Consider the following 22,981-nt stretch of genomic DNA (forward strand, 5'->3'; position numbering starts at 1 on the left):
AGCTAGTGCCACATCTGCATGATAAACCCTGAGAGAGAAGGTGCTTGAGAGTGGGTGGAGCAAGTGCTGGATCTCCTTTATAAACCCTGAGAGGGAAGGTGGTGAGAGTGGATACAGCTAGCGCCACAATTGCTTGATAACCCTGAGAGAGAAGGTGGTGTAGAGTGGGTACAGGTAGTGCCACATCTGCATGATAAATCCTGAGAGAGAAGGTGGTTGGGAGTGGGTGGTGCAAGTGCTGGATCTCATGTATAAACCCTGAGAGAGAAGGTGGCGGAAAGTGGGTGGTGCAAGTGCTGGATCTCCTTTATAAACCCTGAGAGGGAAGGTGGTGAGAGTAGATGCAGCTAGTGCCACATCTGCATGATAAACCCTGAGAGAGAAGGTGGTGGAGAGTGGGTGGAGCAAGTGCTGGATCTCCTTTTTAACCCTGAGAGATAAAGTGGTGGAGAGGGGTGGTGCAAGTGCTGGATCTCATTTATAAACCCTGAGAGGGAAGGTGGTGAGAGTAGATGCAGCTAGTGCCACATCTGCATGATAAACCCTGAGAGAGAAGGTGGTTGGGAGTGGGTGGTGCAAGTGCTGGATCTCCTTTATAAACCCTGAGAGGGAAGGTGGTGAGAGTAGATGCAGCTAGTGCCACATCTGCATGATAAACCCTGAGAGAGAAGGTGGTGGAGAGTGGGTGGAGCAAGTGCTGGATCTCCTTTATAAACCCTGAGAGAGAAAGTGGTGGAGAGGGGTGGTGCAAGTGCTGGATCTCCTTTATAAACCCTGAGAGAGAAAGTAGTGGAGAGTGGGTGGTGCAAGTGCTGGATCTCCTTCATAAACCCTGAGAGAGAAGGTGGTGGAGAGGGGTGGTGCAAGTGCTGGATCTCACCTATAAACCCTGAGAGAGAAGGTAGTGGAGTGTGGGTACAGTTAGTGCTACATCTTCTTGATGACCCTGAGAGAGAAGGTGGTGGAGAGTGGGTGGTGCAAGTGCTGGATCTCATTTATAAACCCTGAGAGAGAAAGTAGTGGAGAGTGGGTGGTGCAAGTGCTGGATCTCCTTCATAAACCCTGAGAGAGAAGGTGGTGGAGAGGGGTGGTGCAAGTGCTGGATCTCATTTATAAACCCTGAGAGAGAAGGTAGTGGAGAGTGGGTGGTGCAAGTGCTGGATCTCATTTATAAACCCTGAGAGAGAAGGTAGTGGAGTGTGGGTACAGTTAGTGCTACATCTTCTTGATGACCCTGAGAGAGAAGGATGGTGGTGAGGGGTGGTGCAAGTGCTGGATCTCATTTATAAACCCTGAGAGAGAAGGTAGTGGAGAGTGGGTGGTGCAAGTGCTGGATCTCATTTATAAACCCTGAGAGAGAAGATAGTGGAGTGTGGGTACAGTTAGTGCTACATCTTCTTGATGACCCTGAGAGAGAAGGTGGTGGAGAGTGGGTGGTGCAATTGCTGGATCTCATGTAAAAACCCTGGGAGAGAAGGTAGTGGAGAGTGGGTGGTGCAAGTGGTGGATCTCACCTATAAACCCTGAGAGAGAAGGTAGTAGAGTGTGGGTACAGCAAGTGCCACATCTTCTTGACAACCCTGAGAGGGAAGGTGGTGGAGAGTGATATGATATGGCATTTATAACGCACCTGTACACAAGTGTTTTTAGGCGCGAGTGGGTAAAGCTAGTGCCACAGCTGCTTGATAAACCCTGAAAGGAATTTCCTCTATAAAGCCTTTGATGAGGTGACTGAAAGTGACACACCCTTGTTGAAAGCATCCACAAAATGGAGGAAAGCGCGTGAAAAGCAGAACTGGGTCTGAACTATAAAACCTAAGCGAAAAGACCGCAGAACAAAACCATACAGACATTAGCAGATGGCAGGAGGAAACCGTATCTCATTGTTTTCATGTTATGTTTGTGATCATCATGTGACCGGTTAGTGCTGATGCAAAGTAAATGTGGAAAGGAAGAGAAGAATCCACTCCATAATATACTCTGTTGAATACAAATATACACAAAGTTTTCCACAGTCGATTAGGAGCGCCTCTTGTTTACATCATCAATAAACTAAAATAGGGACCGCCCATACATGCGGCTACTAGCCATCACGAGGATATAGTCTTAGAATTTGATCTCCCTCTGAAGTTCAGGAAGTGTAAACAAGCTGGACCAAATCCTCAGCATCATGGGGCAATAGCTAAGGGAATCCCTGACCCAATACCCCTGTTGATGTGCCTGCCTGTTCTTCCTTGCATTGCTCACTATGGCAACAGCCGTGGAGGGCTTGCAGTGTTGCTTGGAGGCACCCACACACCAAAGCATTTTGAAGAATACAGTTAGATACACAATATTGTATAAATACTTTAATGATTCCTGGAAGCCCAGGAATTGTGATTGGGGAGCATGGTTGGAGGATGAAACCATAGACGAAATATGACCTTTTTTCCATCACCTGCCCATGGGCTGATCCCAATGGATGCACAGTATGCACCTTAGAGAACTGTGCTCTGTTAAATGATGCCATCCCACACGATGGCTACCCAAACCTTGTACAGTGCTCTGATGCTCTCGAGCTACATCCATGCTTATACAATAAAAATAAAATGGATGCTCTCAGAGGCAGTAATTGAAGGGCACAAGAGTAGTGTGGTATGTAAGGTCCAGCAACCGATGCAACAGACCTATGCATGAAATGTGAGAGGCTGCTTAAAAGAAAGTCTGAAATAAATGATGAGTCAGAAGGGTTTTTGCCTAGTTGGGCATCCATGTAGTGTGGGGCGTAATTAGGAAAGCACAAATAGCACAGAAACAATTGACTCACAACACTCTTGACAGCCAACCATGAAACTGAGAGACACCAAACGAGTTTCTAAAAGAATGTTCACTGCCAAGGCAATCTTCAGAAGCGAGTCATTGGTACAGCAATGGGGGCAAGACCAGCCCCCACTCAAGGAACCTGTATGTTTGAAGAAGATACCTGTTGTAATATGCACGGGCTAGTGCAGGGGCACTTGTGGAATGTTGATGCATGTTCAGCAGTCAACATTCCACAGTGGCCGTTAGCTGGAGGAAGCTGAAGCAGGAGGCCTACGGGGTCTCTCAAATAAATACTTATAAACCTCTTACCTGTGTACGGTGAGATTTCATCAATACCGTCACCATACAGCCAATATGCTTCAGACACACACTGTGTTGTCGAGTCAGTACATAGATGTTGTCTGTGTAGTTTGCCATTGTACCACAGAAGAATCCCTAGCATTCATTGTCTGGCTCAATGTGCAAGACATCCAAATCAAATGTACTCATAAAATGAATGAGGGAAACTTGGGCTTGCTTGGCCATGCCATACTACATCAGTAGATCACCCTCCAAGGAAATCATTACCATAAGCCCTTTGATCGGAACTCCGTCTTGATGTAAGACACTCACCACCAAAGCATACATGCAGCAGTCTTCTCTTTGGCTAGTTTTTGTACCTTAAAAGAAGCATCAGTAAAACTGCCGTTTATGATGAAAATGTCAAAACCTTGATAGGTAAACTCCTGAGAGAGTACCCACAAAAGATCTAACAGAGTGCACACAAAAGAGAAAGAAACAAAAACAGCAAAACCCTTTTAGTAAGCAAAGCTTTACAAAATGCGCTAGTGTTGTCTATGTAAACACATTTTCGTTTTCAAAATTAAAACTATCATAGTGGAATGGACAGATTTTCAATAGTGGAAGTGTAGGATTAAAGCATCTGTGTGTGTATTTAACGAGAGATCCAACAGCAGAGCCTCTGTTGTTAGGCAACATCATAGAGATGAACTCACTGAGGTTCTGAAGGCCCTCATGGATTTAAAGGGTCTACCAAAGCCACAGGGGAAGCTGCCTTTTCATGCTGCTTTATGTGCCCCCAGAGACCTATTACAGCAGATTTAGCCTTAAGACCACCCCAGCTGTAACACCAAGATGGTGGCATTTCCAATGGTATGCACATTCAGCCTAAGACACATGGCTTCATTTCATGCCAGGCACAATGGCTACGGTAGGCAGACTTGTCACAAGAGCACCGGCACCATTGCCAACAGTGCCGGTGCTCCCATGTCCCCACTCCCATAGATCCCAATAGGACTCTATGGGAATGGGGATTAACAAATGTACCGGCGCCTGACTTCCTGGCCGTTGGACTTAGCCCGGTGGCACTGGGAAGTCAGGCGCCGGTAAATTATTATGGGTCGCACCGGGAGGGTTACTGCCGGACCCGTTATGAGGCCCATAGTCGCAAAACAGTCAGGGCAGTCAAATCTAGACTGGCAGAACAATGTAACCAGACTAAAACAATAAATACTGGTGGAACATTACTCACAGAAGTACTGTACCCCTAAAGAGTTCAAATTGACAGTCCTTCAAAAAGATAAAAGGTAATGACAATGAAAAGATCAAAGAAAATTATCTTCCTAATTAAAACCCACAAAGATGGGCTTAATGACACTGTTGAGTGGCATACAATACAAGTTTAGAAGGAACGTGGATTGAGTACACCCTCCCTTGCAATGCTCTCGTTATTAGAGAAACAAAATGAGAAAGTCCTTTCATCCCTATCCGAGGCATGGTAATCTTTATAATAAACAAGCTGTTATGGTATCTGCTGTAGACTACCAGCATACCCAGTAGTTCTTGTCGAAAAGACACTAGCGTGCAATGTAGGAGTGTCCTTGAATTCCACAGGACTACATTTCCCATGAACTCTTGTGGCCCACCTGAAATAGGCAGAATGATAAGTAAAGACAGACTAATTCACAAAGGCCTGTTGCGTCTGGGGCCATGGTAAACGTAGGAGAAGCATCGTGCGAAACCATAGCCCTGGTATAGTTTCAAAACAGACTTGCATACACCATGCAGCAAAGGTGCACTTTTTTCCCTGCCTAAGTATGTGCACATTAAGAAACACATGTTACCCCAATGACTACGCTAATCTCAACACTCCAGTAAAATGATCCTCTAAAACACACGGGTTTTTTTTTTTTATCTTGCACTCCCTAGTCTCAATATAGCGTTATCCTGCATGTGTGGCAAGAAGGACACACGCACATTCATGAATATACTTGGTAGGACCCTTTGCAGATGAACACACACACAGAAAAATACCAACATTAGATGTACCCGTGCTCATGAACCTAAGTGTGTCCTTAATACATTTGAGAAAGACAAAAATACAGCTGAGCCTCACAGTCATTGGCTTGCCTAGGTTTCTATCCCACATTGTTTTGACCAACAGAGCCTGGCAATAAATAAGGGCGAAGAACCCGGCATCCCCATATAAGAGCCACGCAAATACACTCAGCGGAAGCTGTCTCGTGGACTGGTCTGACAGTATCCCCCTCAGAATGCAACGGGATACTTATAGAAACGTTCTCTTCCTCTCAAAGCGCCACAGCAGTGGCCCCATTACAGTGGCAATACTACCTTGCCAGAGTGCATTAACTTCACTCCCAAGAAAAAGCTTTCTTCCAAAATGTGTCAGGCGCGCAGTAAGGGATCATGCAAATGTAAACAGTAACCAACAGTGGCAAGTAACTCCCCACAGTGTCCAAGGGAAAATGAAAAACGGGACATCAGTGGTTGTTTAAGTTCCGTGAAGAAAATCCCAACAATAGCAACATTAAAAAGAGAAACGTGTTGGATCTTCTAGTAGAAAATGAGTGTCACGATGACAATACACATCTAGAACTGTGGAGTACCTCTTAAGTAGACTTGAAACATTTTTTTAAAAAGGGCTAGGAAATACAGCTCTACTACGTATTGTAATGATGTTTTTTTTTTTTGCATAGAAACAGGGCACACGCTATATCACTTTCTCCATCAATACAGGACGTTCTGAACAAAAAGAAATGAAAACCGCGTTTTAAAGGTGATGTTAATGTTTGAGGATTTTACGCATTTTCTGATATGCAGCAAGCGTGCCTTGAGTTTATAGCACCAGGTGTTTTGAGTAAAAATAAGTAGGTAAGTGTATGCCCCTTCGTCATGTTCTCTTTCCACTAAACCCGGCTCCCTGGTAGCAAAGTACACACAACGGGGGCATGCGAGGGGTGGCTTCCATGGGACAGGGCACATAGCACGCTGGCCGAGTTGTTGCGTGCAAGAGGCAGTGTGCTAGCTTTACTTCACAAAAGAAAGCATGCAAACAGGGATGCATGCAGTGTGACGCACGAATGGCACTGCATTCCCTGCTGCATCAACGAGCAGCATGGGATAGGCATTGTGGTAGGAACGGCACACATGTATGTTGTGGTCCTTTTGTGGCAAGAGACGTGTAAGGGGCAGTGTGCCAGTGTCGCTTTAGAGAGGCATTGTGCGAAGAGAATGCACAAAAAGAACTGAACACGTTGGAACCTACTAGGCGCAGTGTGAGGGAGGCAGCATGCAAGGGGTCATTTTTGCAAGGGGCGTTGTTGTGATGTTAATGTGCTTTAATACTCTGACAAATCACCACCGTAGAAGTTTCTGACCGTCCGTAGAGTTGCATACTGTGCCCCTAACAGTTTTAGACCGTAGGCTGCTGGAGGTAAGAACATGAACAAGGGAAGACTAACAGAAAGCAGTACGTAGCTGTTTAAGGAGTAGCCGTGGATTTGCATGTCAAAAGAGAGGCAGAAAAGGTGTGAGCCATGAGAGGCAAATTGAGCAGGACAGAATCCCCCAAGAAGCATAGGTGGGGGCGATGGTAGGCAGTGCGAGTGGGTCAGTGTGAACTGTGAGGGATTTGACTATCTGCACAGGGAGTCTGCGCTCGCCTGGGCTTTTTTGATTTTTTAGCAAATGGAATGATGGGAGATCAACCTTTGAAAGTGTGTGGGGCTAATCCGCACACATTTTCTAATGCTCGCGGCATAACAAACACATAGTCCAGTGTACTCTGGGGGACAGAGCCTACAGGCGCAGTCCTCCCTGCCACATTTGGTGACAGTGAGGGGTGCGCAAAAACATCCAGGAGGAGAAGGGCAACACCTTCCTCCTCCCATGGCCAGCATATCAAAGACCCCATGGATCCGTCCTGTTCTATTGTCTAAGTTCTGTGTGGTGGCGGCGCATACTGATGAGGGTTAATTGAAGCAAGCCTGCAAATAGGCCTGGTCACAGAACTAAACAAGGGGCAGGAAAACGAACACCTCTTTGATATGCAATGCGTCACCTTGAAGCTAGCTCCCACCCCTCTGTATGAAGGGCAGTAAATGTCATGACTGGGGCAACTGTTTAGAGTAGGCAAACTCCCTTTCAGAAGAGGGACAAAGTATGTGATTTGAGGGAGACAGAAGTCTGTTCTCCCCACAAACTTCAAGTGAGACCCGCGCTTTGATTAAGAGCCACAGAGGGCTCAGTTAACCAGAGAGACACATTGATGTACAACAGACAGGAAGATGGGTGGGACTTAGGAGTACATGTTGTCACCTCTTACCTTTCCTGTTGCATAGCACTCAGGTCCTGACCTCACACATAACAGAAGATTGTTGGTGCGAACACCGGATTAAGGTATGCTTAGCCTGTACCAATCACTGGGGCCCATTTAGCTTTAAAAGAGGTATATGCCCCTCAATTAGCAGATCATCCGACAATTTTGAAAGGAGTAAGAAGATGGACTCATTTGGACCCTGGCTGAAGGTACACTCTGCCTTATAGCTTCCGCCTGTGATGGAAGGTCAGGATTTCCAAGAGGAAGCAAGATCTTTCAGAGGACCCGTCCAGCAGCCCCAGAACCGGTACACAGCCAGCACACATCATACCCTGATAGGTTCTGCCAGCAAGCTTCCTAGGTGGAAAATGCCAGAGAGTCTCTGAAAATAAGGGCAAGGCCATTGCCGGCAAAGCATTCTCCCCAGCTTTGGGCCATCCGGCTTAAAGGACAACACAAGCCCTGCAAAAACAAAAGGCGGGGTGCCACAACAAACATCAACCAGCATCCATATTAAGGACATTTTCGAGGCAGTCGAGCCCTCAAGCCACGACCGGCTGCAGCACTGGCTGTTGTCTTGCTGCAGTCACTAAAGCCGTCCGAGACGCCCGACCAGCATTCCAGATCTGCCAACCAGCACAGAGACAACAATTCTTGACCCAGAGCCTCCGTGTAGGCCACCTTGCAGCCATCCATCCTTCCTTCCTTGCCGAATTGCCTGCCACCTGATACCTGCAGCTATCTCCCATCTTGAACTCTGTTGCAGGAGCTGCAAAGCATCCTGGAAGTCGACTCGACACTGTGGAGCATCAAGATCATCTCAAGCACAAGGTACATTGTGGTTCTGTCCCCCAGGTCCTTCTCCGAAGGTCCCAAGTGACATTTGCGACACCTTGCTCTGTTGGTGCTGAAACCAAATAACCTTGAATTGTTAAGACTGATTGTTTCACAGACTACTCTTATATATATACTGATCCAGAGTGCATACGTTTGCTTTGTGAAACTTTCTGTCCTCTCTGTTCCTTTACAGGGTGGGTTGTATTTTGTAGTGTGCTAGAACTGTCTGTTGTAATAATAATAAAGTAGATATTGTTCGCTGTGTTGCAACTAACAAACGATCCACGACCTTGCAGAGATAAGCCTGCTGTTCTGTCCATGTTACCAAATTGCACAAGGAGGTTTATAATTTACTTGTGTTCTAATCTGTAGTGATCCCTTCTGGTGTACTAGTGTTGTGGGTACTGATTGATGGTTTAGAAACCGATATTCATCCCTGAACCACTGGTACCCCGGAAGTTGATTCGTCACATGAACCCAAAAGCATACGTGTGCGATTAGCACTATGCAAAGGGTGATTGGCGAAGTGCAGCTTGCAAGGGGTGTGGTGAAGGCTGAGTGTATGGGGAGTGGTAATGTGTGGGAGGAGTGGTCTGCAAAGAGGCACCTAACTATGAGTGCATGCGTGGGTGCCCTTGTTCCTAGCAAAGTCAAGAAAATTATAGGTGGTTCACGGGGTGGTGCAGGAGTGGGTGTTTGCCCAGATAATTGTTTTAAAAGAATGTTGAATGTGGAGAGAATTTGAAGCACGCTGTGGGTCCAATTCATATAGGGATTTGTGCATGCACCTTGTCACCTGCAAATGGAATAACAAGGGGATCATTAAGAGTTTGGCAGTGCAGTACAAAATTGGTGGTGTTTCCGCAGCGGCACTTTTTGGGTGGAAACGGAATTACTGCCCTATTTACCACACAGCTGAATTCCGAGTTGAACTTGAAGTAGAGATTTACCTCCAGCATATTGCTGGAGTTAAAACCTCCAATTAAAGCGAAAAAGTGGTAAATTTACTGCACAGAACTACTGATTGCAGTAAATATTCCAAAAATCCCCATGGACTCCGTGGGAATTTACCACACCATTCCACCACTCTTACCCCTGGGACCAAGTGGTGGTAATGGTGAACGATTTGGCAGTAGATTGGCAGATTTACAATCAAACTCGTAACATGGTCCAATGTGTACCTTTGAGTGCGTATCACTGATATGTGAATGTAGGTGAGCATTTACGAATATGTGCATTTATTGAGTACTGGTGCCCCAGCTTTTCTCTAGCCCTGCTATAGACACGCAAATTTGAAAGTGAAATTGTTGTGATGGAAGTGAGCCTATCCCACTCCCCTAGGCGCTTCCAAGTTCGGCGATCCCCATACAAAGCGATATGGTACCCAGTCAATCCATTGACAACCAAAGCATTGACAGCCATACCATCGAATTATATGCAACGAAATTCCATTCCATCGAATAGCCACTTCGTTGTATATAATTCGATGGATCCATCGAATTAGGGGGATTATGGTTAGATTAGGGTTAGGGTTGGGGCTAGAGTGGGCTAGATTAAGGGTTACATTAGGGTTAGGGTTAGGGTTGGGGGTTAGGGTTGTGGCTAGGTTAGCGTTGGGGCTAGGGTTAGATTAAGGGTTACATTAGGGTTACAGTTGGGGCTAGGGTTAGGGCTAGGGTTAGATTAAGGGTAACATTAGGGTTAGGTTTGGGGCTAGGGATAGGGTTAGGGTTGGGCCTAGGGTTAGATTAAGGGTTACATTAGGGTTAGGGTTGGGTCTAAGATTAGGGTGGGGACTAGGGTTAGATTAAGGATTATGTTAGGGTTGGGGTTGGGTGCGTGGGCGTGAGGGTTTGGGAGGATGGAGGGGGGGAACAAGGAGCTGGCCAGTGCCGAAATTTCAGCACTGGACAGCTCCATGTAACGTTTTAAAGTTACAAAAAAGGATTGAAATGTATATTTTACATGTAAAAGTGCATTTCCATTGAAACAAGTCCATTTATATTTTTGATGGACTGGTTTAGATGGAAAGAGACTTTTACATGTAAAAGATAGCCTGTCGCTGCTTTGGCATTCAATCCTTTTTATTAGGTGCTTTGGTTTTTCGTTGTTTTTTTCTCTATGTAATCACTATAAACGAAGCGATATAACCCACAAGGGGGGAGCAGCTCCATCCCCAGGGCACGTACACAGGCAACTGTATATTTTCCCAATAGCAACACACGTCTCCTGTAACATGAGGTACCAGGAAGGATAAATCAGAGATCAATCTCCCGGAGGGAGACATTGGGTGTGAGAACTGCGGTATTAATGAAGCCCTGAATGTGGGGGTCAATGTAACTGTATTTTATCCTCCTTTCTCTCCGGCCCCCTGCTATATTGGATGAATAACCGGTTTCTGCTGTTTAGCTTAGATTAGATATATTGTATTTAATGTGTGCCCAGACCTTCACCGCAAGGATTAGCCCAGATGACCCAGGTGCAGCAAGATCGACAGGGAAGAACCAACCAATTAGCACCTGACATCCCCTATGCAGCAGGCCCGTGTTTAGGGTGCCTCCAATAAGGAGCACCACAATGTTCAGTAAAGATTTGACATTTTTTGTACTTACAAATTCATGTTTGATGACGTAAGATCAGAGCGCTCTCGAGCAGCAGAGTTCTTTACTGGCACTTGTATTTTGTATGAGTACAGCCTTGTTATCCTTGCAAAGTTATCTCTTGGCCTTATTCCATTGCGAATTGTATTTACTCTGGAGTTTGCGTACAGAGGGACTTTCTAAACCCTTCTTTGCATTGCCTCCGCTTTGAATATCAGCAGCTTCCAAATTCTTGAACGCCCTTTCCACGAATGGTTGGAGTTAGCCGACCTTTCAGGCTCTGGGGCTTTCGGCCTTCACAGGCAAGATACCTCTTCCACAAGCAATAGCTTGCTCAAGTCGCCCACTTACATGGGCACAGTGCACTCATGCATACCTTTGAATAATTTAGGACCTCATTACAAGGAAGGCGGTAAGGGGTTAACGGGGCCGGTAGAGCTGTCGGCCCCGTTAACCCCCTACCGCCTCATTACGAGGTCTCCTTGCGGGACCCACTAAAGACACCTGGTAAAACCACGCATCCTTAGCGGGTCCCGCGAGCAGACGAGGATGCAAACAACTGGCCCTTCATTAACGGGCCCGTTGTTTGCATCCTATGAGGGCTCAAATGGGAATGGGGATGTACTAGGTCCGGATTCCCCGAAGGGGGAAATACCGGGCCCTCCAAGGTTGTAATTGCCTGGTATTTCCCCATTCAGGGAAGCCGGACCCGGTACCCGGAATGGGGGCAGGCATGCTGCAAAAAGCAGCATGGTTACCTCCAGGGTCGTAATGAGGCCCTTAGTCTTGGTTACTAAACTGTTTATCAGGGCTGATCGGAGCAGCTTTGCACAACTTTACGATCGTTGCACGCGTCTCCATCGATTCCCAGGCAAACCTAGTGAGTGAGGCGAGTGCGGCTCTGGCAGCGGAGATCTGATTTTCAGTCAGCTGCACCACTGTTCATTTTGAAACCCAATCCTTTTTTCATGGTTTTTGATTATGACTGTTGATCAGCAAGTATTACTTGATTTGTGCCGCTGGTGCCGGATGGTCCATTTTAACACACACTGGAATAGTACCTGAAGCGTAAACTGCATAGGGTTTAGGGACAAGGGAGCTCTGGAGGTTCTCAAGCCAAGCACCTTCTGTAGAAACAAACTTTCGGCAGATCTATCAGACGTAGTCTACCGTGAACCAGTTTGGATCTGGCATACACCACTAGCCGCTAGAATGGGCCACTACTGAGCTGCTCCAGCTGCTCAATGACCAAAAAAACCTGTTAGCTCCCTTGCAGGCAGGATTTCGACCGGCTGTGGGCCGAATTTGTGATTGTGTGGTTCTCAATGTCCTTCGAAAGAAGACAAATAGCAATGATGTGGTGTCTCGAGCTTTCTGGATCTACTTACTTGAACGATTAGTCACTGTACATCATGATACTATCTGTGGAAGCCTTTATCATCTTTGAGTGAGGCACAATGGCCTGGCATCATCAGCATGGATCCAATACTTGCAGGCAGATCACAAACCATCCGCATTTCACCATATCTCTCCACCCCATGCCTGTTTTCTATGAAACAACTCATTAAATAAGTAGTAGACCTGCATTTCATAGCCCCTTTTTTTAACTGTACTAAGTTTGTTTAAGAGGTACTCCAAATCCATTTTCATTTCGACCCTGCACTTAATCACAGACGTGTAGTACAATAATGACACTACTATTCCTCCAGAAGACCCAACATGTTTCTGTTTTTAAAGTTGTTATTGCTTGGATTTTCTTCAGGGAACTTAATGGCATTTTCTTATGTTTTTTAAAAAAAGTTGGCTCTGTCTTGTAAACACCACTGATGTCCCTGTTTTGATTTTCCTCTGGGCGCTGTGGTCCGTAATTTGCCACCATTAGTAAGTGCTTTACACGTCCATGCTAACGTACTAACTATGTTCCTGACATGTTAATGTGGCGTGCCTCAGGGCTCCGCCCTGTCTCCGATCTTTTTTTATGTATGCCTTTCCCTTTCACTAAAGTTCATCCCCTTGATGGACATCGAGGTTATATTTCTGCTTGTGACATTCGTTTGATGCTCTAACAACAGCAGCGGCAGCAGCAGAAGAAGTCCTCGTGATTTCCTCACACTGGGTGGATGGGACAGAAGAAGGTAGAGGTGGGCCCCACCAACATGTAACTCACCGCAAGAGAATGCCCAGGCATGGAATGGGCTCACAACAGCTGGCCCAGGTGCTGGGTACTCGTCACACCCAGACTGCAAAGCACTTCATGCGGCTAAGAGCCCTCATTGGACCATCACATCTCCAAAGTTGTAAAAGTTGGATTTCACCATTCAAGGGTTTCAAACCTATTATTCCCAATGCTGCCAGTCCCACACAGAGCACAACCAATTATTATGCTCCTCCTCTGCATAAGACATTATGCTAAAACCTCACCACTAGGGATCTCACAATATCTGCCAATGGTCCCCCAGAATGTACCAACAGCTACCGCGGTGGGATGACATCTCCCCCCGCTTCTTCACTCGCTGCCCATCACATAGTCAGACAGGTTGGTGCCCTCTGTATAATTCACTGAGTGTTCAACAAGAAGGCGCCACCATTTCTGACTAGAAAAGTCACAGGATACCACTCTATTAAGGATCTCCACTCTGCTAGAAGAGCAAAAGTGCCGTGCCCACCTTGTGAAACCGGGCAGTTAAGGGGCCGCTTCTTATCCATTCAGGGAGCGTAGATTGAGTGGGGGATGGTGGCCCACTCCGAATGACCGCAACTGAGCAACATTTCCATTTATGTACACCTGCAAGACCACCCTGTAACCCCTGCATCCGGCATTTTCAGTTCACAATGGCAAGATGCCCATTTAGTAGTGTAAGTCAATGCTCCATAAATTTATTATATCATAAATCAGTGCCAGATAAAAAAACCTTTAGGGCATGCAAACTCATGGTTCACACAAGAACTCCTGGATGCCAGGACCACCAAAAGAGCAGCACTAACTGCTTGGCAAACAAACCCCACTGCCACCACTAGAGACACCTACCTCACAGTTGCCAAACAATACAAGCAAGCCATCTCTAAAGCTAAAGCTGCTACTTACAACTCCAGAATTGAGAAAGCGAACTCCCAACCCAGAGAGTAATTCACCATTTACAATCCCCCCAACTCCTACACAACCTACCGAGAAAGACAAAACCTGGTGTAACAACATCCAACATGACATGTTAAATAAAATAGAAACACTCCAAAACAAAATCAAGACGCAATTTGACAAACTGCCTAAAGCCAAACCACCAGCATCTAAGGCCTCTGCCACCTCACCAGGTGCAGACGCTCCACATGGCACTAAAAAACCTACTCCATTTGCCTTCAGGGAAGTTACAATCCCCAAAGTCCTACTTATCATGAAGCGTATCAAACCTTTGCTTTGTAAAGGGGACATATGCCCAGCCAATCTAATCAAAGACTGTGCGCCGACTCTAGCCCCATTTATCACCACCTTTATAGATGCCTCCTTCACCAACAGTACCGTCCCACTCTCCCTCAAGGAAGCCTGGGTACGGCCACTATTAAAGAAACCTACCCTTGACCCTGACTCCCCTAACAACTACCGCCCAATTACCACTGTGCCATTCCTGCTGAAAATTCTCAACAAAGATACCGACTTACAGATCCAGGCATACCTGGAAACTCACAATATCCTAGGTAAAAGGCAATCAGGTTTCTGCCCGCGCCACAGTACAGAATCAGCCCTACTGGACCTCAAGGACCAATTACTTGAATCCATGGACAAAGGCAATTCCTCACTACTCCTACTCTTGGATCTCTCGGCGGCCTTCGACTTGGTTGACCATAAGATCCTGTGTAAACACCTCGAAACAGCACACTTCTTACCAGAAGCCACCGCCTGGATCACCTCCTTCTTGGAGGGCCGAGCTATGAGGGTCTTCTCCGATCAGGCTTCGGCCTCTCCATCCCCCATTGAGTGTGGAGTACCTCAAGGATCATGTACCTCCACCATTCTCTACAATCTTTTCACTCTTCCCCTGTTCAGCAACCTAGAAGCATTCGGCATAGCTTTTACTAACTATGCCGACAACACACAAATTCTTTTCCCCCTAACAGGAAACTATGAAAAAGACCTCAACACCATCCAGAAGACATATATGCACATCCAGGCCTGGATGGCAGCTAATGGTCTCTGTTTTAAATGGGGAAAACCAGAAATTCTACTAGTAGGCCCGAAAGAATCCCTAAAAAAAAATAGATGATAAATACAGCTCCTTCAGTATTGAAAACACTGTTATTCCAGGCTCTACAGCAGTGCAAACCCTCGGTGTCTATCTGGACTCTACCTTATCTATGGACAGGCAAGTCAGCGCTATCTCATCCTCAGCTCCATTCACAACCAAAATCATAAATGTAGTAAAACCCCACCTGTCGCCAAAGAACTGTCTTAATATCGCCAGAGCCACAATTGGCACAAAACTGGACTACCGCAACATCCTACTCCTAGGCACCTCTGCAAATAACATGAACAGACTGCAAATTGCACAAAACAGTTGCCTAAGAGCCACCCTAAGCATCCCAAGGAGAGAGCACATCTCCCAGGTGAGGAAAGACGCCCACTGGCTCCCAATCAAAGAACGCATAACTTTCAAGGCCCTCACAATCACATACAAATGCCTCGCCCAGACCACCTAGCAGAAAGAATACACCAGGCTCCTGCCTACAGACCAAAACGTGACCAATACTTGCAACTCTTGTCAGTACCAACATTCAACAGAGCTAAAGCTTGCAGCACCAGCTTTGAAGTATTAGCCCCCAAAAGCCTGGAACGCACTTCCACACAGCTTAAGAAATGAAGAATCCCTCACAATTTTCAGAAAGATGCTAAAAACAAATCTATTTAATTAAACCATTTCCGAACGTATTGCATCCAACACCGTTCCACTGTAACCTTGGAACACTCTCAGCACTGACTTTCAACCTGTGTTTCTACCTGTGTAATATCTGTTATAACTTGTATTACTGCTTCTGAAATACTGGTCTTAACGTGTATTAAGTGAATAATCTGTAACAGCGCCACGATGCCCTTGGGCTGCTTTATAAATCCAAATAAATAAAACCACTAACAATGGTCACGATTCAATAAAATGTAAACAGAACACTGCAGGAGCTTGCTCCAGGGAATATATGGACAAGGGAATAGAAAATATTGCATTTTTAAAACATACAGAGCAAGTCATTTTTAAAAACGAAATGTTACTCAAATTCAACTATATGTATTTCTTTGATCTCTTTTAAATTACACCCTACAGTTTCTTCGAAGAACCTTTAGTAGGGGTGTCTCCACAAAGGGAAGCACTTTCTACCACTAACGTTATTCGAAACTATATTTAATCAAAACACAACCTTAAAGAAGTCTGGATCGTCAATTGACATTATTAACACAAGCACACACATCCCGGTGGGATAGCAGCATGCAGTGAAGGAAGTGTCCTGCGCAGAGTCGTGTGGACGCTACTCACATGGTGAAGTTCTCCTCCAGGAAGCAGCGGTTCCGGAGCAAGCCGGCCCACAGCTGAACCCCGATGATGCCGAAGATGAAGAAGACGAAGAAGCAGAGGAGCAGCACGTTGCCCAGCATGGGGAGGGTGTCGAGGAGCAGGTTCACCAAAATCCTCATGCCTGTGAGGGAGGGAAGGAGAAACCAGGCGCGCGCGTCAGAACAGGAGCAGAGAGAGGGAATGCAGGGGAACCAATAGCACACAGGGGCGGAGAAACAGAGAGAGGACTGGACAAAGCGAGGGAAGGGCACGACCCGCAGCAGAACGTGAGATGGGGGCATGAATCAGAACAGTTGCAGAGCAAAGTTGGGCAGACTTGTCTCAGCGCTTCATTGCCTCCACGTCACCTTGCTGCCTTGCATCATCAAATATCCTCCTTGTCTAACGGTATGATACAACATCGTAGCATAAAGCGACCCTGTACTGGAGTCATGCAGCAGCGTATGACGTCATCAGAGAGCCCTAGAAACTCAAGATGTCAACTCTAAAATCCCCATAACTGAACATGTATTTGGTTAACACTTCACGTTCCGCAACAACACCCAGTGCCGGGAGGCGGGCCTCTTTTGGCTCCCAGTCCACCCCTGCCGGGAGCTTGCTTATCCTGTGTTTTTATACTAACAATGGTGGGAAAGACACAAGGGAAGGGGAATAATGGAACAAGACAAACTTCAGCATGTTACAGATTTATTTTAATGTGTATGTCGCACACATACTGTTTGTCGCACTTTTACACCGGGGAACGGCCTGGGCTGCAGCATTGTGTGAACAGAGACCACGGGACAGATTGTCTAACGTTTGCAGCATTGGTGAAAATGGAGCAAATTCACATAACACTGTTCTTGCAGCTTTCGTAATCTAGAATTGAGCAAATCGTTTTTGTCCCAATCTGTATTATCTAAAACCTTTGCCTTGGGACCAAACCGCTTTTTTGTTCTCCGTTTGTTGCATAAAATCAAAAGAAATGTGTTTACTGCATTTCTTTTTATGTTATGCAACAACAGTGTAAAGCGCGTTGCTCCGCGTTTGCTTTAATGCAATCATTTAATACGGATTAGGGCAATACCTCTTTGCTCCATTCCCTACTATTCAAGCAGCACAATTGGTGCTAAATTCCTCGGCTCCATTGGTTTTGCACATGAGCAACGTTTAGCTACCCTGCCCCAGAGTGGCATCTGACCAAAGCCTGTTATTCGGCCATCCACATCTGTCTAAAAGGTAGATGGACTGTCCTTTCCCATGTTTCCCAAACTCAGCTTCATGGCAGGTGAGGGGAGTCACAAGGAAGTGACATAGCATGTTCCTCCATCTTGCCAGTGGAGTGTCTTTGCTGCTAAACTAAGGATTCCCTTTTATTTCAAGATGAGGTGGACTGCACAGGTTTTTGTGAGGCTACAGGAACTCAAGCAGCTCCTCCTCTTCAACTAGTGAGGCTCATCCTAAGATCAGCTCTCTCTATTCACCACCATCCCGCCATCACATCACAGTGGCCATCTCGTTGTATAGTCATAGCTATGGTGCACGGCACTGCCTCACCCTGAAGAGCAAAGCCCCTGGGTGTTTGAGCCACGGCCTTAGCAGTTAAAGTGCAAAAAAAATGACGAGACCAAAAAGGGATGTGGGACAGAAACCGCGCACCCTCAAAACCCGTCCCTATCCTGTTTCACACAAATAATATTCAACACTTCCACAAGCCCAGCACCTGCAATCCCACAAGCATCATTCAAATACGCACACACACACACACGCGGTAAAAGGATTCATGAAGAACCCACTGAACATAGAGAGCCATGAGTGAAACCTGACGAGTGTAAAGTGACGTCATAAGAAGAAGACACAAGGGCACACTGGAACGATATGCAAAATCAAAGAAATCATATACAGTGAGAAGATAAGTGAGAAGAGATGCAGTAGATGTATATACGCAGAAACGCAAAGTAGATAAGATACATAGTAGGTTGCTGCAGTAGAATATATAACACGGCCAAAGCAGACATGATGAGAAAATGGACGTCAACTCTGTATAATTTGTAAAAGAGAAGCTTGAAGGACAGAGACCAAGCTGCAGAGCTTACAGGCACTGGAAAACAGCTTTGTGCATAGAACAAAAAGTATTTGTTTGGCTTAGGATCAAGGATGCCATAGCAAGAGGCAACTGCAAAGTACAAAAGGAGTCAAAGAGAATAAGCCACATATGCACAACATATTTCTCTTAGATTAAGCAAAGGAGTGAACATTTGCAAGTGCCAAGTATTAAACAATGAAAGATGCAGAAAACATATGCAAGGCACAGCAACCAAGTCTCCAGAGGTCAGAAGAGTAATAGCTCCCAGAATAATTGAATCAAATAGCACTAAATAGAAGGACCCAATGGACAAAATCTCGGTCTCCTCACACGTGGTGCAAGACCAGAAAACTAGGCCTTTTCATTAAGCTCCAGACGAAGATAGCAATGTACCATCACTCCCTTTAAAGTTCTGAGGAAAAGAACAGCCAGCAAGGTCAACTACAAAGAAGAAGCCTGGCGTGGGGCCTAACTGATGAGAGATGGTAGGCTAATTGGCTAATTGGGGAATGTTTCTGTATACCTACAGTCCCCCTACCAGCCCTTGACACCTGATGCCCGCACTTACCCAGGCACTTGCCACATGCTGGCTGTTTACTTACTATTGTTATCATCTTTCCCATGTATTGCACTGTCCCTGCCCCCTTCCCACGCACTTGCACAATCTGAATGACACCTGGCCTAGTAGGATCGCTGTCCATCCGCCCTTTGATATCCTCCCTTGCCTTGCCGCACCTTGAAACACTTGTGTATAGGCGCGTTATAAATGAAATATCATATCATATCATAAGTCAGCAGTTGTCCGATGTTCTTCCCCGCACCTGTGTTTCGTTTTGCTTACCTGCTGCTAACGAGCCAACTGTCCAAGGTTGGGAGAGAATGCCAACCAATCATGAGGGCCTATGTAATGATGAATTATACATTGTTGCAGAAGCCAGTCCACTGCTGGTATTCTGCTATTATCTGTATTATAGATAGTTAAAGTATTTCAGGGTGTGCCTACCAGATAAGGGGCAGCCAATAATGTTACTAACACCTAAATAATCTACAGGTATATATGTTCCGCTAACGAATCCCTCCGTCTGATAGGTTTTTATTGTTTGCTATGTAGGATGATGTAATAGCTGATGTACATTGAGGTATAAAGCTTTTTTGCAACCAAAATATATTTAAGAGTGTGTAAGCTGCAATCTGTGTGTTCACCAGGTTTCCCTACTTTATTGAGCTGATAACAAAGTAGTATTTTGACATATTCTTTGAGTCTGTCCAGTTATTTGGATCTGAGATCGTTTATTGGTAATTCCATCTGGCACTTGGAACGCCTCAGGTGCTACTGCACAAACCCATGTTTGATGCGCTACATAAAGTGCCCACTGACCAAAAAGACCATAACTCCATTATATAAATATCCCCAATAAAAAGAAGAATAGAAACAGCTTTGTGCTCCTCAGCGCAGGACCGGCATCTTGGTTGAAAGGTCACAGTAGATACCGGTATTGTACCGGTGTGGTTGAAAGGTCACAGTAGATACCGGTATTGTATACCGCACGACAGAGGGCCAGTAAACTGACTGGAACCTGAGGTGCAAGCAAGAGTGGTCGCTTCATGCAGGGAGACACAGGTGACTGACAGACTTTTTTTTGCCATATTGTTGGGGGACAAATGGCGCCATATCCAGAATTCCAGAGATCTGAGCCCTTATAGAGGTAATTGGTGGTGGACTCATTGGTTCTGGCCAGTTGAAATGGAGTGATGAGGGATTACCAGTCTAGAGTACTAAGTCCTCTTTCTTTGTTGGACTGGAGCAAGACATTTCTGCAGCACCAGAGACTTTTTATAACAATCTTTGATCTCGTAAGAGTTTCTTATGTGAAGCTGAGTGTACACAGACTACATGTGAACGCAGATGTTAGGGGCTGCCAAGGGCTGTGTCATGTAGATACTGAGAAGTGACAAGAAGGACCCTTGGACCACACGGCAAGATACCCTATTGGCCTCAGAGAGGAAGGGTCTCAATTTAACCTGGTCATTGTGTTTTGACAGGGAGGAGTCACCTCATTCCAGGGTCTTTTGTGTTGTGCTGAAAAATGTTTGAAAACACTGGTAGCTGCAAAAGTATGTTGTCTTCATACAATCTTGAATAGTTAATATCTGTGCATCCTAATTGTGACTATTGTCAATATCTTGGTTTATTTTGTCAACAGTGATATATTGTTGCAAAATCTATTATATATCCATGAAGGCAGGCATTGCATATGCTGGGCATGTCCTGTGCATTTGCTGTGGACATTACGCCCAGGGTATGGTTGCCGTGCTATCACCCTATGAGCCCACTGAGCATGGTCTGCCAACAGTTCCATTGGAAACTTTTCCATGGGCATGGCCAGGCATACCCAATTACCCAATGGGTCCACTGGATAAAGTCTGTAGCTAATTTTCCTTTAGCTTGACATTAGGCCTTACCCTAGACACCACCAGGCCACCTGATATTATCACTGATCATGGCTGGGGGCCATGGCCAGGGGAAGCTTTGCCTGGGGCAGGATTTGGCCTGGATCCCCCAGGTCACCTCCAGTGGCCATTGGACATAGCTGCAGGTCATGCCCAACCGGCATGGTAAATCTAGAAGGCACCACTAGCCAGTGGTTGAAGCCGGCCGGAGCGGTGCTCCTCTACCTCTTTTTGTTACATTTATTCATTCCAATACTTTTATTTAAAAAAGAAACCATTCCGGAATGGTTTCATTTTTAAAATGAAGTGTAGGAAGAAGTTGATACTAGCACTTCAATGCACTGCACTCAACATTCTCTTAAACAACAGGCACATTGGTTTGGGTGTTTGTATTGCACATGGTATGGGGCTTGACGATGGGGTTTGTGGGGAGCAGGGGCAGACCAGCAGGGAACATAGTTCCACTACTTCTTTTCGTACACGTTGACCACTGCCACTAGCCCCACAGAACCAGTCTCTGGGTTCAAGGTGGGTCCATTCTGTTTGACCCTTACTAAAATCTATGGGTGTGGCCATGTAGTGAATGCAAAATAGACAACCAGGGCTCTCTAAATGGTCCCGTTTGTCCTTGAATGGATCTGAGAGATCGAAATATACATGACAGGATATTAGACACGTTTCTGGGAATTTAAAAATAAAACGCTGTTCAGATTTTCAGCAGATCGAGTGAAGAGTGTGCATGAGACCAGTTGCTACTTTCCGGTGCAGGCTTTATTTAAATACATCCAATAATTATTGATGTACACTCCACAGATGTAAATTCATGAAACTTTCCAAAGAAACTCAGAGGGCCTCATCACGACTTGGGCGGTAACGGTAACGCTATTAGCGCGGGCAGTATTAGCCCTACCGCCAAACTCCCCGGCGCTAATAGCACCGGATCACGAGTTCGGCGGTAATGTAAGTCCCCATTCCCCACTGAGCCCATTCGGGAATGCCCCATTCCTCATTGGGCTCAATGGGGAATCTTCGCGCTAATACCGCCGGCGAATTTTCGGCGGATTTCCCCCCAGCTCAGAGCTGGGGCGAAATCCGCCAAAGCCCTTATTCGGCGGACCCTTAAATCCAGCGGTAATAGCGCTACCGCCGGATTTAAGGGTTACCGCCGAAGTCGTGATGAGGCCCAGAGTTGGAAATATATTTTCTTTGGAATGCTTTGTGCACATTCATCGAGTTGCAGTACATTCCAAAACATTTGAAAAAGTGCTTTTCTTCAAAATGAATGATTACTATGGGCTTGTGTTATATCGCAGCTCTCTGGATGCATGGTGTGTCTGTAACCTCATGGGAGAATCTTGAGTGAGTGGTAGAATGTTTATACATGAAGATTTTAGAGAGGCAGATGTACATGTCATTTATAGAGCCCACCCCCTCACCTCTGTCCTCTGTACTACTGGAAGAACAACAGGAAAGCATTATGTTTGACACCTGGTATCATCCTAATACCACATCGAAGGTATGAGAGATGTTATGCGCTCAGACAGCCGCATTGAATGTACCTCAACTAATGTGGTAGACATGAGCCTGCTTACACCACTGGACATAGAAGAACTACAAGTAAAGTTTGGCAGATAATATAAAGTGACGCCACTAAAGAGAGAAGATACGTGGACACACTGAATTCGATGTAAGGACATATAAAGAACGAACAATGAAGTAAACATATATGCAAATATAAAGAAAAACCATATACACTAAGAAGATAAGTGACAAGAGATGTAATAAATGTATATATGCAGAAACGCAAAGTAGATGAGACACATAGAAGCTTGCTAACGTAGGAAATAGAACGTGAGCAAAGCAGCCATGCTAAGAAAATGGACGTCAGCATTTTATAAGAATAAGCACTAAACCTTGAGAAGCAATACCAAGGCTGCAATGCGGACAGGCACTGGAATACAAATTCCTGCAAGAACAAAAGGTATTTGCTTGGTTCAGAATCAAGGTTGCCGCAGCAAGAGCAACTACGTGGTTCAAATGGAATTTAAGAGGA

At 45.7% G+C, this 22,981-nt stretch overlaps 1 protein-coding gene across 3 annotated transcripts in view; it reads right to left on the minus strand.

The window, feature by feature from the left end:
• CACNA1I (calcium voltage-gated channel subunit alpha1 I) overlaps nucleotides 1–22,981 on the minus strand; it is a 1,993,092-nt gene that overhangs the window by 621,755 nt on the left and 1,348,356 nt on the right. For all 3 annotated transcript variants that reach the window (XM_069652938.1, XM_069652937.1, XM_069652936.1), the window contains exon 6: nucleotides 16,374–16,533. In XM_069652938.1, coding sequence (XP_069509039.1) covers nucleotides 16,374–16,533 — 160 coding nt within the window. The remainder of the gene's footprint in view (nucleotides 1–16,373; nucleotides 16,534–22,981) is intronic.

The sequence above is a fragment of the Ambystoma mexicanum genome, chromosome 3q (genome assembly GCF_040938575.1).
Source record: "Ambystoma mexicanum isolate Mex_15411 chromosome 3q, UKY_AmexF1_1, whole genome shotgun sequence".
Lineage (NCBI taxonomy): Eukaryota > Metazoa > Chordata > Amphibia > Caudata > Ambystomatidae > Ambystoma > Ambystoma mexicanum.